The 25,680-nt window shown below is 47.6% G+C and overlaps 1 protein-coding gene across 1 annotated transcript; it reads left to right on the top strand.

Annotated features, from left to right (window-relative positions):
• The first annotated feature begins 1,489 nt into the window (after positions 1–1,489).
• CLIC2 (chloride intracellular channel 2) lies at positions 1,490–25,680 on the top strand. Its single transcript, XM_028715254.2, has 6 exons — positions 1,490–1,974; positions 11,221–11,330; positions 12,067–12,192; positions 16,443–16,549; positions 17,736–17,917; positions 24,050–25,680. Exons 1-6 carry the CDS (start codon positions 1,915–1,917, stop codon positions 24,209–24,211), a joined length of 747 nt encoding a protein of 248 aa, XP_028571087.2. The 5' UTR covers positions 1,490–1,914; the 3' UTR covers positions 24,212–25,680.

Genomic DNA, 25,680 nt, shown 5'->3' with positions numbered 1-25,680 from the left:
CCTTGTGGTCTGATGCCCTAGACAATCACTTACCCAGCTTGCAGATATATATATCCTCTCAGGTTCATTTTTAAATTGGCCATCATACACCTGGGTTACGATGCCTATCGATTTTGGTTTGTACTTTAAAGCAGCAGTTTTGCCAAGGGATCAGTAGCAGCCTGGACAATCTCTTGGTAAAATCTAGGCCAAGGTGAGGTGAACAGAAAGCCAGGCAGCTGCTCCCTCCCCACAAAAGCAGGGGCTGTGGGGTTCTTGAACCCCAAAATCTGTGTTGAGTGAGGCTGGTGGGAGACATAATCCCAAACATCTGGAGGGCACTGGGCTGGGGAAGGCTGGGTTAATCCCTCAGCAACACATCAATAAGTTTGGTTGAATGCCCCACAGCCAAAGAGATTGTCTCATCAACCACTGCCTAACAGAATACGCTGGTTTTGAAAACTGAGGTCAGCAAGGACAAAAAGGCAAGACACAGAGGAGCACCAGTGGAGCTCTTTAAACAGAGCTGTGAAAGGCGGCTATTTATGGCAGAACACAACATACTGGACAAACATCAGCTGGTTTTGCCTCGTGGCTTGCTCCGAAGAAAGGCAGCATGGTTTCTCTCCAGTTTCTAGGCTTTGTTAAATTGTTTAGAGAGGAAAACTTCCTCCCTTCAAAATAAGGGGAAAGATTCAGATGTGTTGAGTGATAGTGTTTTGTTTAGTTTTAGAGTTTTGTTTTCATTTTGTTTATTAAATGAAATGAAATATAAAGTGTAGACATATTGAGTTTGGTCATGGGATCTGCAATAAAATGTTGCAGTGTGGAATGATGCCAGGGTTCTTGCCAGTCAGTTATCTGATCTTCCAGAATATTCCTTTCTTCATTCCCATCCCTCCCATCCTGCACAGACACTCAGCAGCTGGGGGGGGGGGCATAAAATGTTACTGAGGGCCACCAAAAAAAGGCCTTGAGGGTCGCATGTGGGGCACACAATGGAACACCCTGCTGTAGCAATAATGTGTGGGGTCGAAGGAAGGGGATGTGGGGTTGCAGGGGATGTGGAAGTTTCAGATGCTTTGGGGTTTGTGAGGTTCTGGATCTGAGGGAGAAATAGGTGCGTTTTACCGGGGTTTGTGTTGGTATGTGGGGTTGTATTTGTATGCATTGGAGTCTGTGGGTTGCAGGTGTGTGTTGCAATATGATATATTATGGGGAAATTTTGTCAAGGGGCTGTTTTTTCCAGTTCTTTGTGTGTCTGAGCATCACCAGTGTGTGGAAAGGGTATTTCATGGTACCCATGACAGTTTATTAGATTTCTAAATGTGCCCCTGGGCCCTCAAAAATGGGAGTATCTTAGTATACCGAAAGTGCTTGAGAGAAGGTATCACACACACCCCAGAAAACCCCCCAAATCTAGGAGTGATATATTAAATAAGCGACCTCTTAAACCACTACAGGAAAATCTCCGGCTTGTTTCCTGTAATAGAAACTCTGGTAGCTGTGGAGTTGCACTCAAAGAACAGAAGTTATTCTGGGATGTTTCTCAGAGAGTCAGGGCAACATCTGGCTTCCTTGATATACCAGAGAAGAAGGTGCTGTGTTGCTCTTTGATAGCCCAACATTGCTGACTCACGCCTGGAACCTGGTAGGCCTCTGTGGAAATCCCCACCCCCCACCCCAGCCCATGGGGTCAGTCTGCACACACCTCAAAGCTTCTGGCTTAAATAGTGTGGAGGAAGGAAGGAAAGTGACGGGGGTGAACTCATAGCCAAGCGACATACGGTCCTGGAGAGGGAATCATCTTCACAGCTGCCTGGAGAAAAACACCGTACTGTCAGAACTCCAACCTGCTTCCCTGTGGACATTTGTTGAGAGACTACCAGAGCGAAATAACCGTTCACCAGCAGTGTTTTGCGGGCAGAAGAAGAGATGATGGCAAGTCGACTCCGCAGCCCCCTGAAGGAACCAGAGATCGAGCTCTTTGTCAAGGTAAGGGTTGGACTAATATACTGGTGTTGTCAGGGTGAAGCTTTGGGGCAGAAGCCGGTCAGCAAAATATGTTTAGTAATGGGACCTGCAACAAAAGCCCTGGGGTATTTTTGCATCAGCCTCAGATCAGCTGCTGCTTTCCCCTCTTCCCAGAATGAATAGGAAGGTCCCCAAATGCAGTTGGGCTGGCTCAGTTAAGCAAAGTAATCCTGTAAGATTTATAGGAGTCATTCAACTAAAATTTACTCGCAGAAGACCTGTTTGTTTTTTGTTAAAGATTTTCTTGATTTACAAAAGTGTTTGCAATGTCTCTCTCTCTTATTCCCCCCCCCCCCGTAACATTTTTACAAATCAGTTTCATTTGTTGAGACATTAGGAAGAAAAGGGGAAAGGAGGTCGATGGGGGGAAGATGGATGGGGGTGGGGTCTTGTGGCGATGTTTCTATTTTACTTACTAAATGTAGGGTTTGGTGTCAGCGTTGCTTGTGCAGCTTCTTTGCTGTTCGCTTGTCTTCCTTTGGTGGTGAGAGAGGTTGGGGTTGGCCTAGGGTGTGGTTATTCATTTGTGGTTGGCTGTGGTGGTCTTTGTTTTCGTGGGGTGGGTGGGTGTTTTGAATCAGGTTAGCCATATTGATTTGTATGCTGTTGGTGGATTTTTGTCATTGTCTTGTTGGGCTGTGTACGTGATAAAGGGGAGCCATACCGGGGTGAAGGTGTCTTTTTCTATTTGTCCCCATGTCAGTTTCAGTTTATTGGTTAATTTTTCTAGTAAAGCTCTTTCCCATAGTATTTGGTACCATTGGTCCATACTTATTCCTGACAGGTCTCTCCAGTGTCTGATTATGATACTTCTGGCTGCTGAGAGTAGGTGGGTTATGAGTTCTTTGTGGTGTAAATGGGCATTGTTGTCTTGGAAGATGTTTAGTAGGGCCATTTCTGGGGTGATTTCTAATACTTGCTTGGTTATTTTACTTATTTCTCGTATGGTTGTTGTCCAGAATAGTTGGCTTTTGGGGCACTCCCACCACATGTGGAGGTATGTGCCTCGCAGAAGACCTGTTGAAATTAATGGAGCAAATTTAGGCTCTATCTGTACTATCCATTTAAAGCGGTTTCAACTTTCAGAGCTTCTCCCAAAGAATCCTGGGAACTGTAGTTTGTTAAGGGTGCTAAGAGTGTTCGGAGACCTTTATCCCCATCATGGGGCTACAATTCCTTGAGTGGCTTAGCAATCATCCCTCTTCCAGGGAACTCTGAAAACTGTAGATCTGTGCGGGGAACGGTGGATCCCTTAACAACTCTCAGCATCTTAGTTGAGTACCACCCACTTAGTCCAGAGTTTAAGATTAGCTTAACTGTGCCACTGCATTAATGTGCTATGTTCCTATGTGTTTGTGCACTTCTTTGTGCTTATAAATAGCCTGTCTGACACACCGAAGTTTTGGCTGCATGCTTGGGTGTGACCAGTTCACAGACCCAAAAGTTTGGACTTGCTTGGATTTCACAACACTGAAGATTTAGTGTACTGATGTGTACACAGTGTGCCTATGGGAGCCAGGGACTAAGTATACGCCATACATTTAAAGCCGTTTTGCCTCCTAAAGATTCCTGGGAACTGTAGTTTGTTCAAGGTGCTGGGTTGTAGCTCTGTAAGGGATAAACTACAGTTCCCATGCTTCTTTGGTGTCTGTACTTTAAATGTATGTTGCATGTGCAACAAGACTCTGCCTCCAACACAGATTCATGCCACAGATTCCATATTGTTTGCTTTGCTTTCGGTGTTTTCAGAAGCTTAGTTAGTTTGGGGACAAGTGCGGGGAGAGGCAGTGCTCCTCTCAGGAAGTTGTTGTGCCTGGCGTTCACCCTTAACTTATCAGCCCTGTCACAGAGATCTGTCCCATAGTAAATGTGAATGTTTTTACAGGATACAGATAAGAACTGTGCAGTGCCCAAAAAATGGCTGCAGTATTTATTTCGTTGTTGTTGTTGTTGTTATTCTTTTAAGGCTATATCTTTCAGCCTCTCTTGCTAAGGCTTTGTGCAAACTGTACCTTTAAAGCACATTCGAAGCCCATTTCTTCTTTTTTTTTAATAAATTTTTATTAGTTTTCCATAAATAAAAAAAACAAAACACAACAAAAAACATAAACAAACATAAAATGGACCTCCCCATACCACCCCTTTCCTGCATCCTTATTTCAAATTTTTCCAGCAACCCTTTAGTCATAAACATATTTTACTCATTTCATAAATTTAACTTCCTTAACTTATTAATAACAACTGTAGTTCTTTATCTCTTATCTCCCTGACTCCTAGTTTTCATCCAAGTTACAACAATTTTTAAGATATGCTTTAAATTTGTTCCAATCTTCTTCCACCGCCTCCTTCCCCCGGTCTCGAATTCTGCCAGTCATCTCTGCCAGTCCCATGTAGTCAATCACCTTTGTCTGCCATTCTTCCAACGTGGGTAGTTCTTGTGTCTTCCAATACTTTGCTAGAAGAATTCTTGCTGCTGTTGTGGCGTACAAAAAAAATGTCTTATCCTTCCTTGACACCATTTGGCCCACCATACCCAAGAGAAAAGCTTCTGGTTTCTTGGAAAAGGTTCTCTTAAGAACTTTCTTAATTTCATTATAGATCATTTCCCAGAAAGCCTTAATCTTCGGGCAGGTCCACCAAAGGTGATAGAAGGTTCCCTCCGTTTCATTACATTTCCAACATTTGTTATTGGGCAGATGATAGATCTTCGCTAACTTAGCAGGAGTCATGTACCACCTATAAATCATTTTCATAATGTTTTCTCTTACATTCGAAGCCCATTTCTCCGCTCCCATACTTCTGGGCACTGTGGTTTGTGAAGGTTTGCTGAGAATTATAACTGAAAGATTGATAGAAGAGTTCCGTGTGAGAAACAGAATAGAGTGGTTTTTCCTCAGGGTGTGAGGCTGAGAAAGATGGGAGCTGTCCCAGGTGGAAGCTGGGAAGACATGGATCTCTGTGAATTGAAGTCTAAGACAGAAGGTTGATAGAATATAAAAAAAATTCGTTTATATGTTGTGTGTTGCTTTTTTCTTTTTCTTCTCTCTTTCCTTTTCCTTTTTATTCTTTTGCTCTCTTTAGATATTACCTTTGTTTGGTTTTTATTTCATTATATGTGGAAAACCTTTTAATAACATTGTTTGTTTAAAAAAGAAAAAAGAATTGTAACTCTGTGAGGGGTGAACTACAGTGCCCAGAATTCCTTGGGGGAAAGAATGTGCTTTGAATACACTCCAAAGTTATAGTGTGCACACAGCTTGAGTCTTTAAGGTGTATACAAGATACATTAAAGCACATTTAAAGCACACATCCCCACAAAGACCTCTGGTCACTGTTAGGGGTTTCTAAGAATTATAATTCTGTGAGGGGTGAACTACAGAGCCAAGAGTCTGAAACAAGAATGTGTTTCAAATTGAAATTGACATGTTTTGCTGAAACTAAGTAGGTCTTGGTATAGTCAATGCTTACAGAGGAGACTGTCTGGGAGCAAAAAGTGTGCCATGTTGAGTTCCACGAAAGAAGGAAGATGGGATATTGAATAGGTAAACTCAGATTTTCAGCGTAGGGCTGCTCCTTATGCAGGGTCCGTGATCCGTCAAGCTCAGTATACAAGGGGTGTGCAATTTCTTTGCCCCTGAGGGCCAGCTGCAGGCAACAGTGGTTGCTGGAGAGCAACCCATCAGTAAATTGATATAGTATTACTGGTCTACCTTGCAGGAGCATCGTAAAGATTGCTGACATCACCTTTCTGAAGAACTCATTTATCTTAACAAATCATAATTAAGGTATCAGATCCATGATCCATTCTCTTAACAATGCCCTTGGTTGGTGGATCTCTGGGTTCTAGTAGAAAAACAAAGCACAACCCACAATACTAAAACCAGTCTAGGCCTGACATAAGCAGTGTTCAAACATCATATTTAATAAGTGCACATTTTGTGCACCTGTGAACACAGTGCTTGAGCTGTGCGCTCCTGTACATGTAACATCCAAATAGGTAAAGGTAAAGGGAACCCTGACCATTAGGTCCAGTCGTGGCCGACTCTGGGGTTGCGGCGCTCATCTTGCTTTATTGGCCAAGGGAGCCGGCGTACAGCTTCCGGGTCATGTGGCCAGCATGACTAAGCCACTTCTGGCGAACCAGAGCAGCACACGGAAACGCCGTTTACCTTCCCGCCAGAGCGGTACCTATTTATCTACTTATCTACTTGCACTTTGACGTCTACTTGCACTTTGATCTACTTGCACTTTGAACTGCTAGGTGGGCAGGAGCTGGGACCGAGCAACGGGAGCTCACCCCATCGTGGGGATTCGAACTGCTGACCTTCTGATCGGCAAGCCCTAGGCTCTGTGGTTTAACCCACAGCACCACCCGTGTCCCCAACATCCAAATACTTTCACACAAACACTTGTCCACATGTAGGGACAACTTGTCCCTCTGTTCAGTGTAACGTGTGAATGAGCCTATATTGGGAAAGTGGGAAGTTGCCAGGTGACTGTTTCTTTTCTTTTTCCTCATTTTCTGAAAATAAGTTTCTATACCTTAGTGTTGTACAGGAGAGTGGTTTCAAACTAAAGCAGGCTAACATGATTGTGCGAAGTTATTTCCACATCAAATCTCAAGAGTTCAAAGAGGGTGTTGTTGTGGGGAAAACACAGATTTGATCTCTGGAAAAGATGAATAGGCTCCTTAGCTTCACTAATGAAAAGAAACAGAAATAAAAGGATGGGGATTATTGTTATGGAAAACTTTAGTGTATTATTTCCTCCACACCTTCCCTCTTGAGATTTTCCCTGTCCAGTGTGCAGACTCCCTTCCTGTTGGACCACAATACCAAAACACTGTCATTCTCCTTCCAGGTTTCCCAACCAAGAGTTCTGTGTATTTTCCTTTATCTCACTTCCCGAGGCCCTGAAAGCCACAGGCCAAGAAGATAATGTTTTGCCACAATAGACTGGCAAAGAACACCAAGGGCTTTCAGTATTGCTTTCACCCCTGATACAGCTCCCACCTAAGGAAACTGAAGCAATGTACGGTTTCATTTGAAAGCAAGAGAAAGAAAATAAATAATGCCAGCTTCCAGCTAAGCGGCACCTCCCAGGGTTTGAGATGGGGTGGGCTTAGCCTGGTGATCTATTCATGAGAGCTACTCAGTGGTAACTGCTGTCTGTTGTGCCTGGGGTGGGGGGCAAGGGGCATTGCAGCTGGTGGCAGGATAAGGGCAGATCCACACCGTGCATTTAAAACACATCCAACACACGTCCAAAGCACATGGCTTACCTCAAAGAATCCCAGAAACTGTTAAGGGCACTCTCCCCCACAGAGCTGCAATTCCCAGCACCCTTAACAAACAACAGTTCCCAGGATGCTTTGGGAGAAGTCACATGTTTTAAATGTATGGTGTGGAGTCCTGCTTGACTCAGGAATAACAACAAGCAAAGCTAAGGGCATAATTTGCTGCTGCAACAAAACAGTTCCCAAAACCCATTTCGAAGTGGTATGAGATTTGGAGACTTGTAACTTGCTCAAGAATCGGAGTCTAAACTACAGTTCTGTGCAAGTTTGAATTGGAGTAAGTGGAACTTTCATCTGAGTAGCTGCGTAGGAATGAGTACCATGTCCCAGCAATGACTCCGTTTCTCAGATGGCTGGAAAAAGAGAGCTAGACTGCTACACTTTAGTTGTGCAGAGGAGTGGGTTTCAGTAGCTGCAGCTTGCATAAAAAGCTACAGCTTGCAAGAGTTCATTCTTCCATACATCCATTAAAATTGCAGGAGCCACCTGTCCTATTCGCATCTGGAACCCGTCTTTCTCTCCCTCACACACTCAATTCCTGTCTTCATCTGTTCCCTCGCTCCAACATAGTAATATTTGGATCATTTGGGACCATTTGGATCCCTTCCAGTCGGGATTCAGGCCTCATCATGGGACTGAAACTGCCTTGGTCGCACTGGTTGATGATCTCCGGCGGGCTAGGGACAAAGGTGAGAGCTGTTTCCTAGTTCTGCTGGATCTCTCAGCGGCGTTTGATACCATCAACCATAACATCCTTCTGGACCGTCTTGAGGGGCTGGGAGCTGGGGGCACTGTTATACGGTGGTTCCGCTCCTTTCTCCTGGGCCGTGTCCAGAAAGTGGTGGGGGGGGGATGAGTGTTCAGACCCCTGGGCCCTCACTTGTGGGGTGCCTCAGGGTTCTGTCCTCTCCCCCATGCTTTTCAACATTTACATGCAGCCGCTGGGAGAGATCATCAGGAGGTTTGGGCTGGGTGTTCATCAGTATGCGGATGATACCCACCTCTACCTCTCTTTTAAATCAGAACCAGTGAAGGCGGTGAAGGTCCTGTGTGAGTGTCTGGAGGCGGTTGGAGGATGGATGGCGGCTAACAGATTGAGGTTGAATCCTGACAAGACAGAAGTACTGTTTTTGGGGGACAGGAGGCGGGCAGGTGTGGAGGATTCCCTGGTCCTGAATGGGGTAACTGTGCCCCTGAAGGACCAGGTGCGCAGCCTGGGAGTCATTTTGGACTCACAGCTGTCCATGGAGGCACAGGTCAATTCTGTATCCAGGGCAGCTGTTTACCAGCTCCATCTGGTATGTAGGCTGAGACCCTATCTGCCTGCAGACTGTCTCGCCAGAGTGGTGCATGCTCTGGTTATCTCCCGCTTGGACTACTGCAATGCGCTCTACGTGGGGCTACCTTTGAAGGTGACCCGGAAACTAAAGACTCAAGTAATCCAGAATGCGGCAGCTAGACTGGTGACTGGGAGCGGCCGCCGAGACCATATAACACCGGTCTTGAAAGACCTACATTGGCTCCCAGTACGTTTCCGAGCACAATTCAAAGTGTTGGTGCTGACCTTTAAAGCCCTAAACGGCCTCGGTCCAGTATATCTGAAGGAGCGTCTCCTCCCCCATCGTTCTGCCCGGACCCTGAGGTCCAGTTCCGAGGGCCTTCTGGCGGTTCCCTCACTGCCAGAGGCCAAGTTACAGGGAACCAGGCAGAGGGCCTTCTCAGTAGTGGCGCCCGCCCTGTGGAACGCCCTCCCATCAGATGTCAAAGCGATAAACAACTATCTGACATTCAGAAGACATCTGAAGGCAGCCCTGTTCAGGGAAGTTTTAATATGTGACATTTTAGTGTATTTTTCATCTTTGTTGGAAGCCGCCCAGAGTGGCTGGGGAAACCCAGCCAGATGGGCGGGGTACAAATAATAAATTATTATTATTATTATTATTATTATTATTATTATTATGCGTGCTTACATGGACGCGGGTGGTACTGTAGGTTAAACCATAGAGTCTAGGGATTGTCGATCGGAAGGTCGGTGGTTCGAATCCCCGCAACAGGGTGAGCTCCCGTTGCTCGGTCCCAGCTCCTGCCAACCTAGCAGTTCGAAAACACCTCAAAGTACAAGTAGATAAATAGGTACCGCTCTGGCGGGAAGGTAAACGGTGTTTCTGTGCGCTGCTCTGGTTCGCCAGAAGGGGCTTAGTGATGCTGGCCACATGACCCAGAAGCTGTACGCCAGCTCCCTCGGCCAGTAAAGCAAGATGAGCGCAGCAACCCAGAGTCAGCCATTACTGGACCTAACGGTCAGGGGTCCCTTTACTTTTACCTTTACATGGAAATAAGACCCACAGAACTGGACTGACATCTGAGTAGATGCCCATACATGTACATATTATGTGAAAATTTAATTCTAGTTGAGGGTGCATTCATCTTGATTTGTTTGCAGGAGCATTAGATAGTGGTTGCATATACAACATACATACATGTAAAGTACTTTTAAAGCACATGACTCTCCCCCCCCCCCCCGAATCCTGGGAACTGCAGCTTACTCCTCACAGAGCTATAGTTGACAGAACTCTTAGCAAACTATAGTTGCCAGGATTTTTTTGAGGAAGGTCAGGTGTTTTAAATGTACAGTGGTACCTCTGGTTATGTACTTAATTCATTCTGGAGGTCTTAACCTGAAACTGTTCTTAACCTGAAGCACCACTTTAGTTAATGGAGTCTCCCGCTGCTGCCGTGCCACCACCCCACAATTTCTGTTTCCATCCTGAAGCAAAGTTTTTAACCCGAGGTACTATTTCTGGGTTAGCGGAGTCTGTAACCTGAAGCGTCTGTAACCTGAAGCGTATGTAACCTGAGGTACCACTGTACTTTAAATGTATTTATTAAATTTCTATACTGCCCTTCATCTGAGGATCACTGGGCAGCTTACAATATAAAAACACTAAAATACATACCATAATTACAAACAGGGGACATGATGTTGCATCAAAACAAGTGTTATCCCACACTTTCCAGTGCATTTTCTCCATCACTTTCCTTATTGCAAAAAGTCCAATGTTGCGGGGAAGTGTGTTTGTTGCAGAAGATCTCTCCATCAGCTATAACTATGCAACCTGTATTTGCTGGTATGCGAATGAATCCCATCCAGAAATACTGACAATGAACCCTTAATCACTGCCTCAGGTTGCCATACTTAGAGTTTCCTCTGGAGCTAATGTAGTGGTAAAAAACTACTGACATTTAAATCTCACCTCTCCTGTGGCCAGCACCTCTATCATCCCTTTCTCCAAAATACTGGGATACCGACACTGACCTCCTTTGTGGCATTACTATGATGAATGTAAAGTGAGAGGAGGTGAACTCTTCATCTCTGCGGCTATTTAAGCAAAGGGAAAACAGTCACCTTCCAAGGATGCTGTAGTTGTATCTTGTACTTCAAGTCCTGCATTAAATGGGGTGTGTAGATTTGATTACCTCTAAGCAGTGCTATTTTTCTGGGAAAAGAGGTGCCAGAACTCACCATAAAGCCTCCCTTGTTCTCTTATAATGGCAATGGTGCCCACTTAAGAGGTGCCGGAACTGAGTTCCAGCAAGTTCCAGCTGGGGGGGGGGGGGACCCTGCCTCTAAGGCCCCACTCAGCTCTAAAATTCTAAGTTCTGTGAACACCCAACACTAAATAAATAAAGCATTTTTTAACCACCATTTCCCACAAAGCAGCTGCCAGCATGATCTGAGATTTCTCTGTTGCATGTGCACTGTATAACACAGAAAATTAGCTGTTTAGAACTGCCGGAATCTTTCCTTGTCGGGTGTGTGTGTGTGTGTGTGTGTGTGTGTGTGTGTGTTGTGAAGATCCTCTCATAGAGGGATGGCCATTGAGTGCTTCCCATTCTGCCTCTAACTGCAGGCTGGCTTAGATGGAGAGAACATTGGGAACTGCCCCTTCTGCCAAAGCCTCTTCATGGTCTTGTGGCTCAAAGGCGTCCGGTTCAACGTGACAACAGTTGATATGACCAGGTAAGAGGATGGAGGTGGACCTCTGCATCCTTCATGCTTCACAAAAGATTAGAGAAATTCCAAGACCTGCAGTTTGGCAGCATCTTTATTAGGAACATTTTTTAAATATATATATATATATCACATAATAGTGAACAAGCTTCTGAGTTCTCGAGAATTGTTAATCAGGCAGAACTGGTTAAACAAAGCAGAGAGGTGGGTGGCTGGGGGAAGAAAGGAAAAAACAAGATTTTTGTATTGTAGCCATAAGGTCTGCATCTTTCTAGATGAAACGTCTTTTAAAGTCTGTGCATCTATCTACACACACACACACACACACACACACACACACAAACACACTGTCTGTCATAGAGGCAAACATCTATTCCAGTCAGGCAAAAACACTCAAGGATGATGCAAAGCTGTTTCGGTGGGGGTGTCAACCTGGGAAGTGGGTGTGGCCTGGGGATAATCCCAAAGGCCAGATAGAGTGGCCTGGAGGGGTGCATTTGGCCCTCAGGCCTGAGGTTCCCTGCAATACACAGTTAACTTTTGGGATGCAGGGCCAATGTTGCAGTGATAGCCACGTGGAGATAGATGCACAGTCTTTAAAAGAAACTTAGAGGAGTGGCTGCTAGCCATGATATCTAAATGGAGCCTCCATTTAGGCTCCGATATAGTCAGAATACCTCCAATATAGGCAGAAGGAGACTCTTTTCCTTTTCCTTTCCTTCTTCTGTTGACCCCCATTGTTTAGGAAACCTGAAGAGCTAAAGGACCTGGCCCCTGGGACCAAGCCTCCGTTCATGGTGTTCAACAAGGAGCTGAAAACAGACTTCCTGAAGATTGAAGACTTTCTGGAGCAGACTCTTGCACCACCCAAGTACATCAATATCTAACATCTTAGGCTTCTTTCATTTCCTCCTAGCTACATATCCCTCTGAAAATGTTAGCCCCCTTGCCCTGATTTCAGATGTTATTTCGGTTGTGCAGAAAAAGCACTTGATGCATGTACAGAGGCACTCTCTACTTCATGTGCAATGCCAGGTGCTGAGGCAGAATCCTGCTGCATTTTCCATGCACAATGTAGAGAAACTGCCTTCCTCTAATCGATCACTTGTAAAAGCTGCATCCTGTCAATTCAAACTAAGCAGGGGAATTCAAGCTGTGGTCTTATCTATTGGGTTATTTTATCTGTTTGACTGTCCCTTTCGCTCTGACCGAATGTGCAATGCTCCCTGAATGTGCCAGGAGGATAGGTTTTGCAACCACCACCTTTGGCAGGGCTTCAAGTGTCTTTAACAGCTGTGAAGCACATAGAAAGGCATTGAATGAAGTATTCCCTATCATGGTGCTGTCGCTGAGGGAGAAAGCTGCATCTGTTGAGGTTTTACTGTGCTGCCATGGTTAAAGGGACGGGAGCCTTGTTACCTGCAGATGAGGGGCTGTGGGATGCTGGCAGTGAGGAACAGATAAAGAAAGGCTAGTCGCAGCTGCACCATGTATTTAAAACACTATTCTCCCACTTTAATAGTTGTGGGGAATACTGGGAACTGTACTGTGTTAAGGGTGCTGTTAATAAGCTACAGTTTGCATGGATGGTAAAGTGGTTTAACAGTGCTTTCAGTGTATGGTGTGGATGTGACTAGAATCAGGAACTTGCATCAGTCAGACCTTGGAAATAAACACGGCTTGTGCTGCATGCTCTACCCTTTTTATAAACAGTAGAGGTATAAATAGATTTATTTATAACACACCATATAAAAGCACTCCTTAGTCCAGAGAATATCTCAACATTCTATTGTTGGGGAAAGGAGAATAAGGCACTCTTATATTAGGCTCCTCCCATGTACCGTAGGAAGCCCATGGCAGCCCTTACAGCGTCTATTTTCTTTAGGCCACTGGGAAATGGTTGTGCCATCGTAATCATTTCTGTTTCGAGAAAGATATAAGGGTGCAGAAGCAAACACACAGGCAGGCCTTGATAGCCCAACACGTAATGTCAGTCTACTTGGAATTTTTTTATTTGGGAAATCCAGCTCCCCAGGTGAAACCAAAAACTCATTTCTGAGTGCTTCCAAACACCCTGTTTATGGAGCATTCACCCCAATATGTATGCACGGAGATTAGCCAATGTTGGCAACGCAATGAGCATCCATCTTGCTTTGTTTGTAGGGAGGTCAGATGACGTTGCAGCAGAGTAAGTGTTGTCCTATACTTTCCAGTGCGTTTCCCCATTCCTTTCCTTACTGCAGAAAGTCTGATCTTTCAGAGAACTAGTTTTTTGTGTTAAAGGTCTCCCAGTTACACAGCTTGTTTTTGCTGGTGTGTGGTTGAATCCCACCAAAAATTAGCAATGGTCTGGAAGTGCCCCCACCCTTTTCCTGTTGTTTTTCTTTCTGTCCTCACCAGAGAAAACTAGTTTTTGCCTCCACCGTGGCAGGGATGTGTGACTCAAGGCAGGGCCTGCCCTACCACAAGGCACACTGAGGCTACTGCCTCAAGGACCAGACACTGATGAGCAGTGGCAGCTGCTCTCTGGTTGTTCCCTCCAAATCCACTGGCCATTCTCGTCTGATGAGGGGGCAGACCGGTACATGCTTCTTGGCCTGTAATGCCCCCCCCCCAAGCTGATTTGATGCCTTCAGGTGGCTGAGAAGATTCTGGCCTGTCATCAGGACTGAAATAATAAGAATCAATTGCCAATCTAGTTGGATTCTCTACAAGGAATGCAGAGGGGGCAGCATTTTGTCCTTTGCCTTTGGACTAGTGAGTCCCACCATCCTTGATTCTTGATCATGCTGGCTAGAGCTGATGGGAGTTGGAGTGCACAGGTTTCCCATCCCAAAAATTCCCAACCCCTGTACAGAAGGCAACAGCAACAGAGTCCAGAGCGCCACAGTTTTAGCTCCGCTAGGATGCTCACCAACGTGATAGCTGTGTCTTTCGGAATGTGAAATGAACATATGCAGCTAAGCAACGACCTCTTGCAGGGGGTGGAGTGACCGTGATTTTGGCCTCCCGTTGAGAGACAGGGACTGCTTGTAAAACCCATCTGTTTCCCCACCAGGATCGGGGAGGAAGTGTATTGGCTGGAGAGATTAAAAAACAATAAAGGGAAGTTCTCTATCACTGCAGGGAAGAGGGGGGGGGTGTTGAGGAGGAGGGAGAAGGACACAGAGAGCCCCAAAGAAAGTGGAAGAGGCACAAAGAAGGTTGCAGATGGGAAGACTACATGCATGCCCCAGTGTTCAGTTGCAGGGATGCAATGGCAGGGATGTTCAAGAATTTATTTCCACCCCCACTCCCTTATGGGGTCTCTTTGCTCATTAAAGGACTGTGCATCCATAGCCAAGCCAAGGGAAACAAGAGAGCTAAGGATAGGAGCATAGCCAAGATGCGGTCATAGTTGGCACATGCTCTCTCAATTCTCTGGCCACAGCTGCAGTAAACAGGAGGCACTTTAAAGGACTAATGCTCTGCAAAGGGTCTCCCTTGCAATCGGTTGCAAGCGCAAGAGAAACGCAGATGCTTTGCTGGCCGGGGCTGATGGGAGCCGGAGTCCAATGACACCCAGGGGGCCACAAGTACTGTATCCCAGCTCTAACCACTAGGCTGCAATGGTTCTTAACTTCTTGGGAAGAAAGAAAGTGTATGCCATTCTGAATCTAGTCTTTCAGGTGTCACACGAGAGTATAGATTACGCCCAGAGAACTATGCTGTTTTCATGTTCCACATCCCTTTGTTGTAAAAAAGATAAAAAAGAAAGAAAGAAAGAAAGAAAGAAAGAAAGAAAGAAAGAAAGAAAGAAGCCCCAAAGACACTTTGGTGTCAAAATTTCAGCTTAAGACACTAAGGCATACCATATATTTAAAGCATGTTTAAACCACGTGATACTCCCTAAAGGATCCTGGGCACTGTTGTTTATTAAGGGTGCTGGGAATTATAACTCAGTGAGGGACAAACTGCCGTTTCCAGGATTCTTTGGGGGAAACGATGTGCTTTAAATACTATATGGCGTGTCCACAGCCTAAAAGGTCAGTGCCAAGGCCTCGAAGGAAATGCAAAGTATTACAGCAGTGCCCTCTGCTGGTTGTAAGTTGCATTGCTGGTACCTACAAGCTTTTCTCTTCCCACAAACCAGCACCAGAAGGGCTTTAACAGCTGTGCAGAGGCTGAACGCTCAGCAAATTGCCAGCCCTGCCCGATCACATTTTGTTGCCTACTAGCAAAGCTTATTTTTAAAAGGTCAGCATCATTGGGCTCCCAGTAGTGGTCCCCCACTGCCAACCCCTAGAGTCCTCTGACCCTGGTGTTCCTCCTCCTTGATTTTGCTGCCTGCTCGCCTGTCTTCTCTAAAGCAGCAAGCAGGAGGGCTGAGCAAAGAGGAGGAGGAGCTGCAGCAGCATCCTTTTCAGTGGTGATGCAAATTGGGCCCAAGGGGTCCCTTGCGGGTTTCCCTATGACCCCTGCAAAAACAGGATGCAGGACTAGATGGGCCACTGGCCAGCCTGGTGCAGCAGCAGGGCTTTTTCTTATGTCATTTTGACAACACAAGCCAGCACACAGTGGCAAAAGCAACGAGGAGGTGGATGCCCAGACAGTGGTGGCTGAAGGCATCTTGTCCAGGACTTACTCTCCCTGCAAAATTGAAGACAACACTTCCACTTAGATACAGGATTTCTCTGTAGCATCTCAACAGTTGACATGAAGCTTCAGGGTTTAGCTTGCCTCTTAGAGTCTTCAGAATGAGGTGTAAAATCTTAGTGGGGAGAAGCCAGAATCAGGGAGGCAGGTTGCTTTCTGCTTAGCTTGAGAGATAACACTGTTTACTCAGCTACCAGGTATTTCCTATCACCTGCCAGGTTCCACCTCCTGTTTCTGCTGGGTACCACTAGCCTCCACCCCTACCCTACCCTACTGAGGTTTCAGAGACCTTGTGCTGTGCTCAGTTGTATGCCATGTCTCTAGAATACCTTGTTATGGTGTCCAGAATTGTGTCTCTTGTTCTTTCAAGCTCTTATGAGATGGGGTTCGAGACAATAAGATAAGCAAGTGGCTAGTTCAATGGAAGCATGAGAGTTCTGAGTTATTTTCCTGCACATCTAAATTAACTCTGTACTTCTAATTAAGATACCCCCGGCTCACCCCACAAAACCAGGATTCTATGGCTGTTGGCAGGAACATTTTTGCCAAGTTCTCTGCGTACATCAAGAACCCCCACAAGGAAGCAAACAAAAGTAAGCTTATTAAATTTATTTCCTTTGGTAAATATCTAGAATGAAATAAGCAAGGATAATACATAGGAGTGATACTAATTGTATTATCATATTCATAAAAGGGGACTCGATAATCTGGGAGTCATGGCATTTGTTTTAGGGGGGCAGGCTTCATGTTAGGGGGGACAGAATCGAGTTATCTGTGATGCAATTGGTCAGTTAGTTAAAGTATTTAAATTTATTTAATTGATTTGTACTTCCCAAAACAATACACAAACTAAAATACCGCTGTTCTTTGCCATGTGCACTTATCCAAATTTTCCAACCAAACAATGTTTACAAAAATGCACATATTAGGACATAAAAACAAATATATTAGTGAGAATCATATTCAAAAATGCATTACAGAAGTTTGTACGTGAGTGAACACTGTAGGCAAAAAATGTGTTTACAAGAATAAATTTGCAGTAAAATCCAGATTAATTTCCTTGGAGGTTTTTCAATTGGTTTTAATCACCAAATTGCCTGCACCACCTGCCCTGCCACCTCCATTGATAGCAGAGAAGTGGCACTTGCATCAGCACTGATTTGGGGTGAGATCTTGGGTCGATTCCAAGTGAGATCTCCCATGTTCCTTGAGATCTTGTCAGATTTCGGCAATATCTTGCCTGAAATTGGCAAGTTGTCAGCCAAAATCAGTGCTGATGCAGGCACCACTTCTCTGCCACTGACGGAAGCAATGAGAGGGTTGCCACCTGGGGGGCTTCCACCACCTGCGGTGGGAGCCTCACCCCATCTAATGGCTGGACCAGCCCTGATGGTTAAGCAAAACTGGAAGCAACAAGCACCTCCATTCTCCTCCTGGCTGTGCCAGGGGTGGACAGAAGGAAAGGTGTTTGTGCAAGCCCAAGGCTTTCCTAGACTTGTTCATGCTGAGCTATGGTATAGCTTGGCAGCCAAATGTAGCCATTATCTTGCCCTTCCTGTTTGGCAGGGGGGTTGGACTCGATGGCCCTTGTGGTCTCTTCCAACTCTATGATTCTATGATTCTATATGCAAAGCCCTTAAAATATAACAGGGTTGACATATTTCAAGGCAGTCCATAAATCAATAGATAAAATTGGTTAGAAAGCAAAAGCGAAATGATGGACTAAAACTGTTTAAATTGGGCAAACGCTTAAATTCGTGGCTGGTTCTTATGATTCAGATATGGAAAAGGCTTTGCTGAGAGAATTCAAGCGCCTGGATGATTATTTAAGCACCCCACTCCCAGAGGAAATTGACCAAGATTGTGCAGAAGATGTGCTGGTCTCCAAGAGAAAGTTCCTAGATGGGAATTGGATGACATTAGCTGATTGCAACCTGCTCCCCAAACTCCACATAATCAAGGTGAGTACATTTCCCAGTATACTAAGCTGATGACGTCTGTTCCAGAGATCAAGGCTGCTTATGGGTAGGGATGCAAGAAGGCATTTCCCATTCTGCCCCATGTTTATTATTATTGTATTTTACTTTAGTTATTAAATTTATATACCACCTTTTCCTCCAAGGAGCTCAGGGTGGTGCACTTGGTTCACTAATCTGCATTGCATCCTCACAACAACTCCACGAGGTTGGTGGGGCTGGGAGACGGTGGCTGGCCCAAGGTCACCCAGTGAGCTTCACAGCTAAGTGGGGATTCAAACCCTGGTCTCCCAGGTCAGAGTTCAACACTCTTATACACCACATCTGTCACATACAGCACTGTTTCTGTTCCACTGCAGCTTGTCTTCCACCCAAGATGTTGCTTGATTGCAGCCTTGACTTGAGATGGGCTAAATATTTGTCACTAGACCACATGATCAGAGTTTCCCAAATTCTGCCATATAACAAACAAGGGCTGGGAAGGACCTTAGCTCATTGGCAGAGCATCTGCTTTCCATGCAGAATGTCCCAGGTTCAGTCCCCAGCATCTCCAGGAAGGACTAGGAATGTCCTCCCTCTGAATCCCTGGAGTCCCACTGCCAGTTAGTGCAGGCAGTATTGAACTAGATAAACCAATAGTCCGACACAGTTTAAAGCAGCTTCCCGTGTTCCTCTATGTAAGCTAAAGCACAGAGAGACTGTTGTCAACTTCTGTCAAGGTCACGCTCTCTACCTTAACTACATCTGGCATCGACATGCAGTTGCCCGGGCCCACACACTCCAGCAGGGCCCACCAGTGCTGATGGCTGCCCCAAGCCCCTCTCTGCAGTGGGTTCTGGGAGACTGCCATTTAAAATTTCCCATGATGCCTTGGAGTGCCCAATGTTCTGCACTCTGGGCCACTGTAGGCAATTAAAATGGCTGCCTTTTGGAACCAACCAGGGGCAGACAGCTGCTCATTTCCCACTGGAATTCTACCACCAAGGAAGCTTGCTAATGTGGTGTTATGTACTGAGTTGAATAGGATCCAAACTGCAGCAGTCTGATTGGTCCTAGAACAATAGGATCCAAAAGGCAGCAGTCTGATTGGTCCTAGAACAATAGGATTCAGAATGCAGCAGTCTGATTGGTCCTAGAACAATGCAGCAGTATGATTGGTTGGCAGGAACTACCCAATCATGCTCCAGATAGAAGTGAATCCACAACCTGATTGGCTTACAGTAGAATTCCGGAACTAGCCAATCATGTGCAGCCCATTGTGTAAATAATGTATATAAAGCAGATACTTTGAGGGGACTTTCATTCATTCCTCCTCACCACTATGAGCTGAATAAAGAGCATGAAATCACTTTGCGACTCTGAGTATATTTCACTGGCGACGAAGGTGGGATCCCGCTGAGCTGACTGCCACACACAGCACCGCAGCACCGCCACCTGCCGCACCGCTGCCTCGCACCGTGTATCCAGGCTTCAGCTCCGGGACACAAGGAACTCAGAATGGCAACCGACAACAGCTTCTCGCCGTTCAACCCAGCATCTGGAGACTGGGAAGCGTACGCCTCCCGTTTCACCTTCCTCCTAGAAGCCAAAGGGGTCACCGACGAAGAAGACGCCAAGAAGAGGGCGATATTCTTCAGCGTCTGCGGAGAGGAGACGTTTGAAATCGCCCGGGCTCTCCTTGCGCCTGAAGACGTCGCTACCGTTCCATACAAAACAATAATGGAACAGCTGAAGGGGCACTTTTCGCCACAGCCCTCAGTGGTGGCTCGTCGAAATGCCTTCTACGCAAAGCGGCAAGCCCCTGGGGAAACCATAACTGGGTTTGTGACCTCTCTCCGCCAAGCCGCCCGGTTCTGCAACTTCTCAGAGCTGGAGAACATGCTTCGTGACCGCCTCGTCGGTGGCCTGAAGGATGAGAAGCTGCAACGACGCCTCTACGCTAAGAAGGACCTAACGTTCCAGGTCGCTCTGGAGGAGGCCCTGGCAACGGAAGCTGCCGAGAGGTCGACGCAAGAGGCACGGCCGAGCCTGTCATCCCAACCGAGGGTCCACCACGAAGACCTCACCGACGACTCAGGATCTGACAGGGAGGAGGTGCACCGAGTACAGCAGCGCACTCAAGCAGCCCACATACCACAGCTGCCTCGACGAGAAGGAGGGAACTGCGCAAGCTGTGGAGAAAGTCACGAGAGGAGGACCTGCCGTTTCCGCAATGCAGAGTGCAGACAGTGCAGAAAATTGGGACACATCGCCCGGGTGTGTTGGGCTCGGCCCACCCGACGCCAGGCATCAGATGACCAATCCAAGAGCCCCAGGTCCCGGGGCCCAACACACCAAGGCAACTCGACGGAGCTCACGGACTTCCAGGTATACCAGTTGCCCCACCCCAACGTAGAGAAAATTTATGTCGAGGTACAGATAGAGGGGGCCCCATGCCGCATGGAGCTTGACACGGGTTCAACTCTATCCATAATCTCGGCAAAGACCTTAAGAAAACTGTGTCCTACGGGGGGTCCCAAACTCAGGCCGGCCCCATTCACCCTCCGGGACTTCCAGAAACGTAAGGTCCCCACAATGGGGGTGGGGACCTTCAGGGTGCAATACCGAGGGCGGACGCGGCAACTGGACTTGCTTGTGGTCAAGGGCCCCTACATTAGCTTACTGGGATTGGCATGGTTTGGACCACTGGGGCTAGCCGTCACCGGGGTGAACCACACTAGCTTACAAGTAGACGTGGACGCCATATGCAAGGAATTTCCGGGGGTTTTCGATAGGAAATTGGGACAGTATACGGGCCCCCCCCATTGCTCTACAGCTTGACCCCGCAGTACGACCGGTCAGGCTCAAGGCCCGCCGGGTCCCGTTCGCCCTGAAACCCCGTATAGACGAGGAATTGGACCGGCTTGTGGAGCAAGGGGTGCTGGAGCCGGTGCCTAATGCCCCCTGGGAAACCCCAATTGTCACACCCGTCAAGCCTAATGGTTCGGTCCGCATCTGCGCAGACTACAAATGTACCATAAACAAGGCCCTCACGGCCCATGCATACCCAGTGCCAGTGGTCAGCCATGTTCTTGCCACCCTGGCTGGGTCGAAAATTTTTGGCAAGCTGGACTTGGCCCAAGCATATCAACAGCTGCCAGTAGATGAGGCTACAGCAGAGGCACAGACGATTGTGACGCACAGAGGAGCATTCAGGGTAAAGCGGCTGCAATTCGGTGTCAGCGTGGCACCAGGCATATTCCAGAATCTAATGGACTCTCTCCTTAAAGGGATTCCTGGCGTCACCCCCTTCTTCGATGATGTGTTGATTGCCGGGCCCACACCAGAGGAGTTTGAGGACCGCCTCCGCACCGTTCTGCACCGTTTCCAGACGGCGGGTCTCAAGGTGAAGCGGGAAAAATGTCTACTAGGAGTGCCTCAGGTGGACTTTCTGGGATTTATGGTGGACGCAGAAGGGGTCCACCCGACTGGGGACAAGGTACGGGCCATTTGTGATGCCCCAGCGCCCAAGAACAAGACTGAACTTCAGGCCTTCTTGGGACTATTGAACTTTTACCATTCCTTCCTTCCCCACAAGGCGGCGGTAGCGGAGCCCCTACACAGACTCCTGGACAAGCGGGCCCCTTGGGTGTGGGGCCAGCGCCAGGAGGCCGCATTCCAGGCAGTCAAGGACTTGCTTGTCTCAAACTCGGTCTTGGCACACTTCGACGAGAGGCTGCCGGTGGTGCTAGCATGCGACGCCTCGCCCTATGGAATCGGCGCTGTCCTGGGACACCAACTCCCGGATGGAAGAGAGGTACCAGTGGCATACTTTTCCCAGACACTCAACGCAACCGAGCGGAACTACTCGCAAATCGACAAGGAGGGTCTGGCAATCGTGAAGGGAGTAAAAAAATTCCATGATTTCTTGTACGGGCGGCCCTTCACCGTGGTGACTGACCACAAGCCGTTGCTTGGCTTGTTTGCCCCTGAAAAGCAGACCCCCCAAGTGCTGTCTCCTCGCGTCCTCAGGTGGTCAATTTTCCTTGCCAGCTACCAGTATGCACTGATTTACCGTCCTGGGAAGGCAATGGGCCATGCGGATGCCCTCAGCAGGCTACCACTACCAGAAACAGGCCCCGACCCAGCACCTGCACAAGAGGTTATGAGCCTGGAGCTGCTTCCCGACCGCCCCATTCAGGCACAAGAAGTTGCACACCATTCCAAGAAAGATAGGGTCATCTCCCGGGTCCTGGACTGGGTGTGGAGGGGATGGCCCAGCAGCAGCCCCGGGCCAGAATTCGCCAGCTACACAACCCGCAAGCATGAACTGTCGGCCCACAAGGGGTGCCTGTTATGGGGAAGCAGGGTCGTTGTTCCCCAGCCCCTCCGCAAAAGGGTCCTCACAGCCCTACACGAGACACACCCAGGGGTAGTAAGAATGAAGGCCCTTGCCAGGAGTTATGTGTGGTGGCCGGGGATCGACGGAGAGATAGAGGCCTGGGTCAAACACTGCCAGGCCTGCCAAGAATCCCGCCCAGATCCCCCAAGGGCCCCAGTCCAGTCCTGGGAGTCCGCCCGAGCACCATGGTCACGCCTGCATGTGGATTTTGCGGGCCCCTTTCAGGGGAAAACATTCTTCATAGTGGTGGACTCCTACACCAAATGGCTGGAAGTCGCACTGGTACCGTCCACTTCTACGTCCGCAGCCATCCGGGTACTACGCAGGCTGTTTGCAACCCACGGGCTCCCTGACACTCTCGTCTCAGACAACGGGACTGCATTTACGTCAGGAGAATTCCAAACCTTCACAGCACAGAACGCCATCCGCCACATCCGTTCGGCGCCATTCCACCCTGCCACCAATGGCCAAGCAGAACGCATGGTGCGGACCACCAAGGACACCCTTCGCCGCATGACGCAAGGGGATTGGGAGTACCGCCTTGCCACATTCCTTCTAGCACAGCACAGCACCCCCAGCTCAACGACTGGCCGGAGCCCCGCTGAACTACTAATGGGTCGGCGCCTTGCAATCAGATTGGACCGCCTTCACCCCGATAGAGCTCAGGATGAGGTAGTGGTGGGGGAAGACAGGAACCCCCGGACCTTCGAGGCCCAGGACCCAGTGTACGCAAAGAATTTTGGGGCAGGCCCAGCATGGGTACCTGCTACAGTCACCAGGGTCACTGGCCCCGTGTCATACGAGGTGCTAACAGATGGGGGGCAATGCTGGCGCCGCCACTGCGACCAGATACGGCGACGATTCCCGGGAGAAAACCAGGAGGAGGAAAGGGCAGAGGAGTCCCAAGGGAACAGAGGGGCAGTGAGGCCCATAGAGCACGAGGGGCCAGCAGGAGAGGCAGAATCAGTCAATACAGAGAGGACCTGTGAGGCCGAAAGGACACCGGAACCAGAACCACGACTGAGCGAGCCGGTTGCGCCAGACCAGACAGCCCCATCACAGCCAGCATCCTTGGAACACGAGCCAGAACCTGAACCTCGGACCAGGGAACACCCCAGGCCGCAACGCACACGTAGGCCGCCGGCGTACCTCGAGGACTATGAATGCGACCTCCCGGGCAGGACTGGAACTTAGAGGGGAGGGGTGTTATGTACTGAGTTGAATAGGATCCAAACTGCAGCAGTCTGATTGGTCCTAGAACAATAGGATCCAAAAGGCAGCAGTCTGATTGGTCCTAGAACAATAGGATTCAGAATGCAGCAGTCTGGTCCTAGAACAATGCAGCAGTATGATTGGTTGGCAGGAACTACCCAATCATGCTCCAGATAGAAGTGAATCCACAACCTGATTGGCTTACAGTAGAATTCCGGAACTAGCCAATCATGTGCAGCCCATTGTGTAAATAATGTATATAAAGCAGATACTTTGAGGCGACTTTCATTCATTCCTCCTCACCACTATGAGCTGAATAAAGAGCATGAAATCACTTTGCGACTCTGAGTATATTTCATGTGGGGTGCTGAATAATCCTGCCCAGGGATCATGCCAAACCTGGCACCAGCTTTAATCACCGATTAATTGCCCCAACTTTTCTCTCTCCTGAGCAACACTTTGTGCTTAAGAGTAAATCAGTCTCCAATTATTATTATTTCTCTACATCCATCCCTTCCCCTCAGATCGCTGCAAAAAAGTACCGCAACTTTGAGATCCCCTTGGAGATGACAGCAGTTTGGCGCTATCTTCACAACGCCTACGCCCGCGATGAGTTCAGTCACACCTGCCCAGCTGATGAGGAGATCGAACGCACCTATGCCACTGTGGCCAAGAAGATGAGCTAAGAGCCATATTCCATTCGCGTTGGCTCCTGGCATTTCCAACTCTCCTTCTCGAGAGGCTCTCGTCAGCGAGTTCTTTTCATCATGCTGGCTTCAAGAGACACCTCTCACATTTGTTCTGGACACTCCACCACACTAGACCTAAAGGAGTTCTTCAAACTTTTTTAGGGAAAAAGAAGTCTCTTCATTCTGTCTGTTCTGTCACATCTGAGTGCCTTCTTCCCATGATGAGTTGCCCAGAAGTGCTATACATTCCACTTTGTGGTGGCAGAAGTAGCTAGCAACCCATGACCTGTGGACATGGTTGGTATGTGGTAGTGGGGGGCGGGTGGCCGTTGAGACTAGTATGGCGGGTAGCTGGGAGACCAACAGTAGGTGGAGCCAGAGCTGATGGGTGGGGGCTGGGAAACATACACCTGTAAAATGCCTGCTTGGGGCTGGTGAGGGCAATCATCACTAAATGCTGCCATTTTCTATCCACAACACTCCAGGTTCCCCTTTGGCTCCATCTCAACTGACAAGATTGTGCCCTATCTGTGCTGGTTGCCCACCCCAGTTAATAGCTAATGATACTGTATGAGGGTAGTAGCAATGTTTGCAATGTAATCAAATATACAGGTATGTACCATGCACTGGGGAAAACAATTAAATATATCTCTGGCCCTCCTGTGGCGCATTGGATCAGTGCGCCTGGCTGTTAACCAGAAGGTTGATGGTTTGAGGCCACCTAGGGACAGCTGTGGGCAGGATCCCTACTTTGCCGGGGATTGAAATACATGACCCTCAGGATCCTTTCAACTCTACAGTTCTATGATTCTAAAGGATAAATTTCAGAGGAATAGCTGTGCTAAGTTTGTTGTAGCAAAACAAAAAACAAACACACGCAGATGTCCTTAGGCTCATTAAAGATTTAAGGCATGTATTGTTGCCTAATAAATGCACCTTGGCCAGAGCCTACTTCATCACACATAGGAACATAGGAGGCTGCTTATTCTGAAAGTTGGGCCATTGATCCATCTTGCTCAGCATTGTCTGGGAATGGGTCTTAGGTTTCAGGCAGGAGACGCTCCTAACCCTATCTCTTCCCATGAATGACTCTGGGCAAGCCTTTTGAAGGTATTGGTACTAATGCAAGAGGGAGGCAGGCTGCCATTTACTCTGCTTTGGCCAGGAAGCTAGAGTTGGGCTGCCCGTCAAAGGAGGCAATATTACACTAAATAGGTAACTAGTCTGGTCTGGTCTGTGTCAGCTGACCATGGTCCCTTATGCCACAATAATGTGTATTAGTGTTTCAGGTGCCACAAAGGCACTTGCTTGTGTGCTTGTCTCTCAAGGAATCTCTTAGCCTTCTTCCATTGCACTAGAACAAGGAAACTTTCCACTTAAAAAAATAGATGTGCCAGTTTACTGTCTATTAAAAAAAACCATTTATTTTATATACAACTTTATAATAAACTTTATTTTATATACAA

This window comes from Podarcis muralis, chromosome Z (assembly GCF_964188315.1).
Source record: "Podarcis muralis chromosome Z, rPodMur119.hap1.1, whole genome shotgun sequence".
NCBI classification, from domain to species: domain Eukaryota; kingdom Metazoa; phylum Chordata; class Lepidosauria; order Squamata; family Lacertidae; genus Podarcis; species Podarcis muralis.
This window is presented reverse-complemented; position numbering and strand designations above follow the sequence as displayed.

Bases quoted from the DNA above. Each gene is read 5' to 3' on its own strand.
- CLIC2 (XM_028715254.2), top strand. From the start codon at position 1,915: ATGATGGCAAGTCGACTCCGCAGCCCCCTGAAGGAACCAGAGATCGAG. The intron at 11,331-12,066 runs GTAAGAGGATGG...CCCATTGTTTAG, and splicing joins ACAACAGTTGATATGACCAG to GAAACCTGAAGAGCTAAAGG. The intron at 16,550-17,735 runs GTAAGCTTATTA...CTTATGATTCAG, and splicing joins CCACAAGGAAGCAAACAAAA to ATATGGAAAAGGCTTTGCTG.